The sequence below is a fragment of the Siphateles boraxobius genome, unplaced genomic scaffold (genome assembly GCF_051911475.1).
Source record: "Siphateles boraxobius isolate OS27281-9 unplaced genomic scaffold, OSU_SipBor_1 49, whole genome shotgun sequence".
NCBI classification, from domain to species: domain Eukaryota; kingdom Metazoa; phylum Chordata; class Actinopteri; order Cypriniformes; family Leuciscidae; genus Siphateles; species Siphateles boraxobius.
Genome location: NW_027509130.1, coordinates 609,231 through 622,654, shown reverse-complemented (window position 1 = coordinate 622,654; position 13,424 = coordinate 609,231). Strand labels below are relative to the sequence as shown.

At 37.2% G+C, this 13,424-nt stretch overlaps 2 protein-coding genes across 3 annotated transcripts in view; both read left to right on the top strand.

The window, feature by feature from the left end:
• The window catches only part of LOC143711116 (uncharacterized), a 174,156-nt gene that overhangs the window by 16,314 nt on the left and 144,418 nt on the right, over nucleotides 1-13,424 (top strand). The gene's annotated exons all lie outside the window — the stretch shown is intronic.
• LOC143711043 (uncharacterized) lies at nucleotides 409-5,852 on the top strand. Its single transcript, XM_077202331.1, has 2 exons — nucleotides 409-2,654; nucleotides 4,522-5,852. The coding sequence occupies exons 1-2, from the start codon at nucleotides 2,621-2,623 to the stop codon at nucleotides 5,850-5,852; spliced, it is 1,365 nt and encodes a 454-aa protein (XP_077058446.1). The 5' UTR covers nucleotides 409-2,620.

Here is a 13,424-nt window from a genome sequence, read left to right as displayed (position 1 = left end):
ACACATTTGTGGATTTTGAAACACTTCTAGCGTCGACGCGCAGACAAATCCACAAATAAGTGACTCCACCACCGTTTACTCCAGCCAATCAGCAAACGGCCACATTGAGCTGACCAATCGTAGCACGTTCTCGCTACAACCAATCACGGTAGGCTTTACAATCAGAGTGGTTTTGCCCTGAAATATAATGAGGCAAACAGCACTTGGATGTAATTGTGTTAATTCGTGTTCCGAAGATGAACGAAGGTCTTACGGGGTTGAACAACATGAGGGTGAGTAAATACTGACAGAATTTTCATTTTTGGGTGAACTATCCCTTTAATCTAAATGTGCAGAAGTGCTTGAATGTTTCTAACACGAATGTTCTTCAGCATCATGAATGAATGAAGAATAAACACCAACCTCTTTGTTCTTCAGGATCTTCAGTGTGTTTCATTCTGCAGGTTCTGGATCACTCGTGTTCTCACTGTCCTCTTTAATAAACTCAGTCTTTGCAGATTTCAGCTCTTCCTGATGCTGTGATGCTTGTCTTCACTTGTAGCTGATGGGAATATTCCAGCATTTATAGGGGAAACACAGTGGGAGGAGCTTCACTGATGATGTGAGTGCTGTAGGAGGAACTTCACTGATGATGTTCCTGTTGTGGGAGGAGCTTCGTTGATGTAAACTGCAGTGGGCGGGGCTTCGCTGGCTGAACTGAAGATTGATCAGAGGAGCTGATCTGCCAAAATAAAAAAATGAATTATTAATGTATGTTTTTTTTATAGGGTCAAATGCCAAATATGCATCAAATTCAATTTACAAAAGTGATTACATACATAGAAAACCCATTAAATGCAAGTGTCTATTTTAATGTTAAAAACTTTTGTGAAAATAAAATGTAAAAATATAGGTGAAATAATGTCCCACCGTCATTCAGCGTAACATAAATATTTATGAGAAATTAAAAAAAAAACATTTATTTTGACCTGTACTTAATAAAATATATAGGATCATACTAAATTTCATTATATTTTAAATGATTAAAATCTTCTTGCTGACAAATGGGTAAAACCTATGGTTTGAAGGATAGTGGCAAATTGTAAAAAAAAAAAAATTACAATTAATATTTTTGGGCTGCACTATGATCCTTAAATACAGTGTTTGAATATGTTATCAAATTATTATTGTTCTAAATATGCCTGAATTATTATTATTATTTTTTTTGCTTTGTAAACCACTTTTTTTATTTGACCCATATACTAATTGTCTGTCTATCGTCACACATTTTTATTTTTAATTCTAACTGTTATATCTAGAAAAGTAGTAAAGAACTGTAAGAAAAAACTGTTGAAAGTATAAACACAAAGAAATAAATGTATATATTTGTAAGCAACTTATCCCCTCAGTCTGCTGACACCTATGAAATGAGCTTCAAGTGTCAATTTACAGGAGATCTGAAGACATCAGCATAATAAATGAGGTGAAAACAGGAACTATTGACATGAAATAAAGAGTGTTTTCAGCAGATCTGTTAATATTGATGAGTCTCAGACTATCAACACTCATTCAACAAGACATTCAGGATCATCAGCAGATCATCTCACTTTATTCTGAGTGTTTGCTGTTAGAAACACATTATTTGCTTTCAACTGTTTTTCTTTTATACACTGTCAACACTTTTTAGTAAACTTTAGTAATGTCTTAACTTAATTGTTAAAATCTAGTAACCTGTTCTAATCACATATGCTTTGTGTACTCAGAAAACCCAAGTTAAGATTAATTGATTGGTTTGAGTGTGGCTTTTGTGGCGGGGAAATTCTTAATAGACTTTTCACTAATTTCCTCCACTTCTGCAGGAATCTATAACTTCTTAGATCTATCTATATTTGAATAAAAAAAGCATCATTGTTTTAGAATTAACAATAATATAATTTAGGAATTAGCATCAGTTACCTATATTGCCTTATTTTTGCTAAGCAAATTTAAAGCGAAAACCTATAATTAAGTCAATAATCAGTTAGTTTAATGTCAATTCTAGTTAACACACTCTATAATATTTACTAAGCTTACTTAAGATTTAATAGTAAGATTACTTGAGTAATTCCATTTAACTAACACTGTTATAATGTGTTCTGCAAACATCTTAAATACTATTATTCTCAACATTGTTTTAATCTGCCATTTTAAGATATGGAGACTTAAAAAAATATGTGCAATCAGTTTCCACATTTTCTTCAAGTAAAGTGAAATAGGAATAGTGTGTGACATAAAAGAGAGACATAAATGCTTATAACTGTCATTAATTATAAAAAGAAACACTATGTAACATATATTTTTAGTATTTTGGCAGATCAGCTCCTCCCACAGCCATCACATGGTAAGTGAAGCTCCTCCCACATCAGTAAAGTGGTCAGTGAAGATCCTCCCACATCAGTCACATGGTCAGTGAAGCTCCTCCCACATCAGTAAAGTGGTCAGTGAAGATCCTCCCACTGTAATTCCCCAATAAATGCTGGAATATTCCCATCAGCTACACAAGCAGACGACGAGCAGCAATGCATTAGGAAGAGCTGAAATCTGTAAAGACTGAGTTTATTAAAGAGGACAGTGAGAACACGAGTGATCCAGAACCTGCAGAATGAAACACACTGAAGATCCTGAAGAACAAAGAGGTTGGTGTTTATTCTTCATTCGTTCATGGTGCTGAAGAACATTCATGTTAGAAACATTCAAGCACTTTATCACATTTAGATATGCAGTTACACTATGAAATTGTTACACATTTTTCTTGTTTTTATTTTTCAACAAATGGTCAGCAAAGGGAGGTTTATGAAATGTTCATATTGTTTGTCAACATCAGCTGACATTAAATTGTATGCCGGCACACACTGAAATCTTTTTTTTTACATTAGTTCAAAGTTACTGTTAGTTTTGATGTAAAATTGTAATTACCTTGACAAACTACATCATTAAAAAGTTCTAAGACTCAAGATTCAGTATTTGACCACTATTTTATTCTGAAATCTTATAGTCCCAGTAATGTTTAAATCTGATGCCTAATCAGTTATGTTAATGTTAAATCAAGTGAGTCCATGACTCCATACCTTTAATATGAATTACGAGACTCTGCATCCATTGAGAATAAAACTCATGCATGGTCATCATGAAAGTGCTTGACTAAACAATGTCCCTCATCGTTTTTAGTTAGAAGTATTGATATATTATCCTATGTTTACGTCAAGTTTCTATAGAGAGGAGTAATATTTATAAAACATTTTTACCCAAAATGAGGAGATGTGAGCATTGTGGACCACGAAAGATTCTCATGTAATGTTTGTTTCATTCATACTGGAAGCCAGAGGGCGCTCTCGCGCAGAAAGTCCAAGAGTGAGACTCATAGAATCATAAATCATATAGCGATCGCTGCAGCTGAATAACATGCAGAGAGAGAAGCATTAAGGCAATAAACACACGATTGTGACGATTTATATGTTTTATCTGTGTTTTTCAAGCCTTGTTGGCTATTTTATAACAATAGAGTATATTTATGATGCAATGCTAATCTACATATTTTCTTATATAGCCTTATTTTTTGTTCCACATCAGATCACAGAAAGTTATTTAAAACTTTCAACTTATTTTATAAAAGTGAGTATGGAGCAAAACGTGGTTTTAATTGTATAAATTGTCATGTTTTGTTGGTGTGCTAAGCTAAGATGCTAGCTAGTCCTTTTGCCCTCACGCTCTGCATTGTCTTTTTCTTACAAACATTTACAGTATAAGCAATAATAATGATTCCAAAATGTAAAAATATACAATCATACTGCACTTTACTGCAAAATTCAGTTCTTTCTCGCATCTAAATTGGCTTGAGCTTGTGTTTCTGATGTCCCACATTCACATACGTACACTGTAAAAAAAACTAGTAACACTTTATTTCGATAGTCAACTTAAGACATTCTTTTAACAATAAGTAACTTTGCAACTACATGTCAACTAACTGTCATTAGAGTATTAGTAGACTGTCTGCTTGTATAGTCTATTAATACATTACACAACACAGTCTGACTGTATGCACACAGTCTGAAATCAAAATTGGCAGTAAGTTTCTGTAAATTTTACAGCAATTTTTTACAGTGGGAACTCAGTGGAAGGAGAAGTCTAGTGTGACCTAAATTAAAGTTTAGTAACAAACTAAATATCAATATAAAAGTTTTTATCAAAATGTGGCAGTATTGTATATTTTAATGATAATATCACGTTAGATTATCGTGTCATTGATCACATTTATTTAATAGTTTTCACTACAGTAAGATAGGATGTGTGCCTATAATGTTTTAAAAATAATAATTGGAAGATCAGTGTACCTCATTCATTAAAAATTTCAGGGACGTATAATTAATTTATAAAAAGGTAAAAATACAAAATGTAAAAAGTTATTACATCAAGGCTAACTTTTATAACTGTTCACTTCATATTTCTCTTTTTTAATTTTTTGATTTGGTGAAAGTGCAATCAAACTTTTTACTTTCATTTCAGACCTGATGGAAGAGAGTGAGGAGAGTGAAGAACTGAGTGAAGTGGAGGAGGAACATCATGTCAAACCTGGAGAAAAACCTTTGAGTCACTCAAAGACTAAAAAGACATTTTTAAAGAAAAGAAGAGCAAAAAAATCTTTCACCTGCACTCAGTGTGGGAAGAGTTTCACAAAAAAATGTAATCATGAGCTTCACATGAGAGTTCACACTGGAGAGAAGCCGTTCACATGTGATCAATGTGGAAAGAGTTTCAAGCAATCATCCTCCCTTAAACAACACATGAAGATTCACACCGGAGAGAAGCCGTTCAAATGTGATCAATGCGGAAAGAGTTTCACATACAAACATCATCTTGATGCGCATAGGAGAGTTCACACTGGAGAAAAGCCGTTCACATGTGATCAATGTGGGAGGAGTTTCACACAATCAGTTCACCTTAAAGGACACATGAGGATCCACACCGGAGAGAAGCCGTTCACATGTGATCAATGTGGAAAGAGTTTCACATACAAACATCATCTTGATGCGCATAGGAGAGTTCACACTGGAGAAAAGCCGTTCACATGTGATCAATGTGGGAGGAGTTTCACACAATCAGTTCACCTTAAAGGACACATGAGGATCCACACCGGAGAGAAGACGTTCACATGTGATCAGTGTGGGAGGAGTTTCACGCAATCATCACACCTTAAAGGACACATGAAGCTCCACACTGGAGAGAAGCAGTTTACATGTGATCAATGTGGGATGAGTTTCACAAACAAACATAATCTTGAGACTCACATGAGAGTTCATACTGGAGAAAAGCCATTCGCTTGTGATACGTGTGAAAAGAGTTTCCCATACAAAGTAAGTCTTAAGATGCACATGAGAGTTCACACTGGAGAGAGGCCGTTCACATGTGATCAGTGTGGAAAAACATTTCTTTGGTCATCGGTCCTGAAGAAGCACCTGACCGTTCATACGAAGGAGAAGCCACATTCATGTTCTGTGTGTGGAAAGAGTTTTTCACTGCAGCAATCTTTACGAACACATCAGAAAATACACACTGGTGTAAGATATTATATGTGTATTGAGTGTGAGAAGACTTTTATTTCATTGAACGGTTTAAAACTGCACCAAAGGATTCACACTGGAGAAAAACCTTACAAGTGTTCACACTGTGACAAGAGATTCAGTCGTTCAGGACATCTGAAAACTCATGAGAAGATCCACACCGGAGAAAAACCTTGCAAGTGTTCACACTGTGACAAGAGATTCAGTGATTCATCATCTCTGAAAAGACATGAGAGGATCCACAGCAGAGAGAAGCCGCACACGTGTGATCAGTGACTACGTTTACATGCAGCCAATAACCCATTCAAAACCGGGATATTAGCAATAATCATATCATATCAAGCATATCCCCATAATGATTTGTGTTCTGCGCATGTTCTATTCGCAAAGAATCTTGGTCTTTTGAGTAGAGGAACTTCTCGGCGCATACAAAAACCTGCTTGCAGTATACCGGAAGTAAACATGGCGAGACGCAGCACAGCATACTTTTGGAGCGAGGTCAGTACCAGCACCAAAGCGCAAACAAAGGCGATCGCTATCTGCCCCGAACTATTCATTATCCGCGTGCTGCTGTTGTTGTCGTCTTTGGATACAGGAAGAAGAATCGGAAATGACGCATATTGCGTCTTAAGGTTGTCCGTACGTCCAGACGCTAACCGTGCGTCGCCGTTTACATCGGGATTTTGCACTTCCATCTATACACGAGTAACTCTCTCTGCTCACGCATGTAAACGGGTTATTCCTAATGTTTCAGAAACCCAAATAGTGACCTTAACCCGACCATAGCCTGGATATTGGCTGCATGTAAACGTAGTCAGTGTGGAAAGAGTTTCTCTTTTAAAATTCGCCTGAAGACACACATGAAGATCCATATAGTGGAGAAACCACATCAACACAGACTGAGATCACAGTATGTAGTTCATCTTTATGTGCTGAGAAACAGAAGCTGCATACGCGGCAATTACACCGAACTGACTCTGGATTTAGATCGCAATGTTGCATCTTTGATCAACTAGAAAATAAAGCTTTTAAACAAGGTTAATAAGAATCCATTTCAGTGTCAGTAGTGAATTTTTCACAGTTTTCTGTATCCTAGCTGTTTTAAGAAGTGTGTGTGTGTGTTTCTGTTCTAAAATCTGTGTGCTTTAGATGGGTTTTTCATCTCCATGGAAGAGAAGAGCTGGTCTGATAGCAGACTAGGGCTGTTACGATTCCTCGATTAAAGTGGAATATTAGATTTAAGAAACAATCCTCGATTGCAATTTACCCGTGTCAAGTAACTAGGAAAATACTGGTGTAATACACAGTAGAATCCATGTACCGCATTATTACACCTGTTTATCGTTCAAAGGTGTTTATCGTTTTTTATTGAATGACAACTTTGCAAAAACTATTACTGTACGATTGAATATACATATTTTTCCCTTTTTTTTAACCAGAACATACCGTGATTTAAATCATATCTTGTAGGAATTCTTAATGCAGGTCTGTTTGTAATTGGGTGGGAGTCTAAATTATAATACACACCTTACATTTTTTTTATTTTTTAAATTTCAATAAAGAGACCAAAAACATAAATAAATAAAATGGAATAAATTAAAATAAAAGAGGGGAAGGGGGTAGCTACTCTGATATTGTTGTAGTTGGTTTCTCAAAAAATGTCAAGAAGGGGGGCCATATTTTGTAAAATTTATTCTCAGATCCCTGGGTGGTGTAACGTATTTTATCTAAATTCATACAGGACATAATGTCCCTAATCCAATGTGAGTGGGAAGGAGGAGCAGGATATTTCCACTTGAGTAAGATAGCCATACAAGCCAATAAGGAGATAAAGGCCAATACTTTCAGCTTCACTTTAGGCAAGCCCAAAAATGCCAGTAATGGCGCTTTTCCACTGCATGGTACGGTTCGGTACGGTTCGGCTCGGCGCGGCACGGTTCGCTTTGCTTTTCCACTGCGTGGTACGACTCGGCTCGGCGCGGCACGGCTCGGTTCGCTTTAGCTCGGTTGCTTTTCCACTGCAGTTAGTACCGCTTCAAAGTGGATGGGATTATGTCTGATCGTTATAGTTTATCCGCTCCTCGGCAACCAACAAGAGGAACGTCTGCACTTCTCGTCCACTGACCACGATTCAGCCATTTCGTTCAGCCACAAGTGAGCTGTGCCGAGGATGTCACAGAAAGTTGTGCAGTCATCATGTCTCCATGAAATCAAGGGGAAAGAAAAGAAAAGAAAACGGAAATAGCAAGGAGAAAAAAAACTTGGCCTGATCACAGACCAGAACATTCATTAAGTACATTTCAAAATAAGTTCCACCTCAAAGATCCAGAATAACATCTAATACACAGTTACAATTACCATTTCTTCATGAACTATAATCACATTCGTTTACCTCTGAATCAATAGCTTTCTTACTTATACAGACACGTGGCCAACAATGGTGACGGTGAACTCTGAAATGAACAAATAATAACCACGCGGTTCACTATAACCACTCAAACTGAAGTAATCACATAACCAGTAACACACAGTACAAATTTCTTTTTTCCACAGAATTGATTAACTAATTATTTACCTTTGTGATCGATTTTTCTTTTGCTCTCACACAGCTGCACCTCAACTACAGGCGTGTGTGATCAAAAAATGGCGTCGGTGAACAAGTAGAATGTATTCCTCTATTCAGTCGGCTTCTTATTCAGAATGCATCAAATTAATTAAATCTCAACTTTCTCATACTTTTTTCCAAAGAATCCCTCCACGATGTAACCTTAATAAGCTGTGAAACATTTCAATCAAAAGGCTTCTCTGACAGATGTCATTGACTGGATACTTTTGATAGCTGCTAAGGAATCTCTGCATACAATCACCCTATCCGGTCTGACCTCTTCAACCCACTGTAATGCTATGATGATTGCCACTATTTCTGCTGTATATACGGATAGCCTATCTGATACCCAACAGTCTCGCTCTCGTTCTCTTTTTTATTTTTATTTTTTAAATCACATTTGATAAAGATATTAAAGTAGGGTTTCATTTTTTTATTGTTGTTCAAATTCAAAATTGTTTTCAAATATTATTTGTCACTTAATCTTAAAGATTTTAATAGTGTATGTTTGTTCCCACCAATCGCTGCACAAGTTAAGGATACATATGATGACGTAAGCATGTTAGTGCAAGCCCTCCCGGAACCCATAGAGAATGCATTGCAGTGCCTGCAGTTCGAAAAAAAAAAAAACATCTTTGAATGTAAGTCTATGGGAACACTCAGCCAGAGTGAAATCGCCCAAAAAGAGGCGGTACTCCACAGAACGTGACATGACGCTGACTGGACTATATCCAGAGGCACAGTGACGGCTAGCGTAACTCTGTGGTGAATGAGATTGTGATTGAAAAAGTCCCTTTCACACTTTGGTGGTGCGTCGCCCAATCGCCCCAATGAAGAAACCGCCCCTGATCCGTAGACAGAAGCTAGAGCAATACTCTAATGGAATTAGTGGGCTAAAGTCAGTCACACCTCAACTTTCTTCAAGTAACGCACTGTAACGACTGAGACAAAACAGACAGAATTATTTGGTATATGTACCAAACAATCTTTAAAACTCACTCTGGGATCTGTGGTCCCATCCCCCAGTGAGGGCAAGAAGGTCTTAGTAACCTTGACCACGATCAGATAAGTTTGTTGTATTGCTGTTAAGAATGTGGTCAGGGCCCCTGCCATTAGAACCTACAGACACTAAAACAAACTTTGCTGCATTAATCATAGACGAACAGATCTATAAATGAACCTGCTCCCCAGAAAAAATTGTGTGAATGATTTACTGTTTTGTGTAGTGTCTTTTAATTCTATTAATTTTTCTTTTTGATTCTGTGGATTATTTTGATAAGAACCAACGGTCAATGTAACCTCACCTATACAATATTTGATCTCTATAACTTGGTACTTAGAAGATCGAAATGACTGTGTACATGATATGTCGATAACAACAACATAGTAGTATTAACAGAATCTTTCATAGTTTCTTCATCGGCTACCACCCCTCCAGCGTGCACATGCAAATGAGCACCCTTGAAACAAAAAGCTATAAACCAAATTCTCCGGCCTGGAACTTCCACCTTTCTTATTGGCCGAGCCAACCCTTAGAGGTGGGACCTTTCTCAGGCTTTATATTGGATCTACACCCAACATTTGCTCTCTTGACTTCTCAGTACGTCCACGGTGTTGTGCTGTCCTGCGGGGCCTCAGCAGGCCCCAGGGCCCCGGGCCTTGACTCACAATCAGCCATGTGCTCATGCAGGAGAGAGAGGACTCTCTCAACCACAACAGAATACAGGACAACCTCAGCAGTTTTGCACAACATCTTCATTCAACGCAGAAGAAGTCCATCGCAACTCCTACCATTGGGTCTCATAGTCCTCTCTTCCTCTGGCCTCCACTGCTGTTTATTCGGGTTGATGTCTGCATGGACCCCCCACTGCTGTGACCACAGCCTGCTAGGCCTTCACTCTCCCAACAGAGTCGAACTAACCACGCAAGTTCATCAAACCTTCTTCATCCAACGGAGAAGAAAACGATTGCAACTTCAACATTTGACACTCACGGAACCAACAAACGTCAATTTTCTACAACTTAATAAAACTTGTGCACAATATGTATTTGGTTCTGATTCTCTGCTTGCATACGAAGTTTACCTTACGGTCTAGATTGTGACATGCTCTTATCAGTAAAAAAAGCATTTCCCTTCCCCGGAAATTAATATTTTTTTGAATTAATAAACAATTAACGCTGAGTCTCCACGGGACAAACAGGTGGGTTTAAGTAAAAAATAATTTTTACTACATTAAGTTAATTATATTAACTGATCCAAATATTCAGTTATAATAACCAGTTATTATTGATTATTAATATTTTATTGAGCTGATTTGCTACAGCACATTTCATTCATAATATTATAAATACAGGGCTATAGTTCCTGCACAATTTTTTTTTCTGAATTGTGTGAAATTGCTAATAAAATTGCTAATAAAAATAGGTAATACAAAGTGATTATGTGGTCACCACCAAGGTGAAGTGGTTTAGTCTTGACTTCTGGTCGTGACTCGTGAGTGACAGTGTTGGGGTGGGATGGGAAATCTGTTGATTGTCGAATGCCAAATAAACATAGAGATGGACAGGAAAAGGTCAAAGCCATCAGGTGCCCAATGTAAAAAAAAAAAAAGAATGAGAAACTCGGAGAAACAAGTAAAATATAAAGGCATGCAACTATGTTCTCTCTGTATGATTACGGAATGCATGTCATGAATGAAGGGCAAATGTTAATTGGTGGGTATAACTATTACGTTTGTGATGTCCATTACACGAGAGTAGATGTTAAAACTTCATGCTGATTTGTACTCGGCTTTCGCCAAGATAAGCACCAACTAAGACGTAGCTTTACAGTAACCTATGCTTCTACATCCATTTACGCTTCTTTCCATCTGGTGACGTGAATCTCCTTCTGTCTGGTGTTAATAGTGTATTTGCGCGTCAGCACACACAACGGCTGCAACCACAGTGCGGTCCCCCCATAACAACCCTCTGGATTGAGCGGAGTAGGGAACATCTCTAGGGTCTTCAAGTGGGCACCTTCCGTCCTCAGTGTTTCGTCGACTAGCCCACGACACCTCAAGAGGGCTCGACAGTGACTCTGGCGTCCCAGACTCACCCCCCTCCGTCCCCCACTCAACTCAGCCCAGCTTACTGACCTCTACTTCCCTATTACTGCTGAGACCTAACCACAATCTCACAATCTCTCCGCAACCCAACCATACGCGCCAACCCGTTTGACTAAGGCTGTCGAGCCCCACTGGTGTGTTAATATGCAGTTTCAGTGGCAACGGTTCCGTGTGGCATACCACCTACCGCAAAACACAATATCTGCCCAACCACCCGTCATTCACGCAATATACACAGGAACGTAATGACTGTAAATACTATACAACCTATACAAATAAACCAACAGACTCTTCAAGTTTTCTACGAAACCGTAGCATGGCGGCCTGTACACAGCCAGCTAGAATCTTTCCGTCTCAACCACAGCCAGTTGATGCTCCTTTCTGCTGCTTCAGATAAGTTCTTTACTGTGCGACGCAACTCTTGGCTACTGAATCCGGCGTCTCTGAGGAACCGGGTTTTTTGCTTTTTGCTATGATGCTTGCTATGCTTATACAACAATAATTAGGTTTTAACTCAACAAACACAAGATCTAATTTCACCATAATATTGTGCTTTGCAACAAAACTGTTACAAGTTCAGTTATTATTTATTTCCATCAGTTGGGTTAACGTTGGATCATGTAATTAGCCAACTGAATCTATATTAGCTACAACTCTATTTTTTGCTATTTATTCTATATTTTATTTGTACATTATTCTTAATATTTTATATAATTGTCACTCTCTGCTCTTGTTACATTTTTTATATATCTGATTGTACAGTATATATATTTTTGGCACATTTATGTATATAGTGTATATTTATTTAAGTTCTGATAACTTATACTGTCATATTTTGTGCATGATTGTGTTCATTGTCTTTTGGCAATGTTGGAGGTGGTGAAAAAAAGTGTGTTTCCTGTTGTAATTGCAATAGTTAAATAACTGGATTCTCTTAAGTGTGTTTTTCAAATGTTCTAATGAAGGATTTGTGCAATTGAGAAATATAATTTTCTCTTTCACTTATGTGTTATAATAAAATATAACTGTTGTAACAGAATTTTGTTTGTTTTTTGGGGGCGGGGGGTGTTTATACGTTTTGCTGTAGTAAAAGTCTTCTCACACTCATATGTACTCTCTTACACCAGTAAGAGTTTTCTGATGTTCATGTAAAGATAGCAGCCATGAAAAACTCTTTCCACACACAGAACATGAATGTGGCTTCTCCTTCGTATGAACTGTCAGGTGCTTCTTCAGGGTTGATGCCCTAAGAAATGTTTTAGCCTTTCTTTGCATGTGAAACTCTCTCCACACTGAGTGCAGGTGAAAGATTTCTTGTCTTTAAAAATGTCGTTTTAGTCTTTGAGTGACTGAAAAGTTTGTCTCCAGGTTTAACATGATGTTCCTCCTCCACTTCACTCAGTTCTTCACTCTCCTCCTCCACTTCACTCAGTTCTTCACTCTCCCCCTTCACTTCACTCAGTTCTTCACTCTCCTCCTTCACTTCCACCAGGTCTGAAATGAAAGAAAAAATAATCAATATAATTTTTAGAACATCAAAATTCCACAAGAGAAATATGAAGTGAAAGGACGTAAAAGTGAGCCCGTAATCTTTTAGATGAACTTTTATAAATTATTTATGTATGTCGTTGAAAATCTTCATGAATAAGGTATAATGTTAATAATTAGATAAATGAATACTTAACTAGAATATTAACATAAATAAGATATATACAACAGGGCCATACTGACAACAGTTTTTAGATTGATATTCCCTTCACTTACTATCTATCTCTCTATCTATCTATCTATCTATCTATCTATCTATCTATCTATCTATCTATCTATCTATCTATCTATCTATCTATCTATCTATCTATCTATCTATCTATCTATCTATCTAACATTCTAGCTTTTAAAAATAAACTAAAACTCTTATATTTCAAACTTAATAGGCTTTCTCAAGCGAATTCTTTTTACCTAGTAAGTATTTATCTGTTATCAAGTTTTTTTCTAGTTGTTTTTAAAAAAAAAGATGCAATAAAGTGTGACGTCAATTCATAACCATTGCAGAAATGTGCTTGCTGTCTAGACTGACAACAGCTTTTACTAGTTTTAAATTAACATAGTATTATCTGTGTCCTACATGTTTCACTC

Bases quoted from the DNA above. Each gene is read 5' to 3' on its own strand.
- LOC143711043 (XM_077202331.1), top strand. From the start codon at position 2,621: ATGAAACACACTGAAGATCCTGAAGAACAAAGAG. The intron at 2,655-4,521 runs GTTGGTGTTTAT...CTTTCATTTCAG, and splicing joins AGATCCTGAAGAACAAAGAG to ACCTGATGGAAGAGAGTGAG.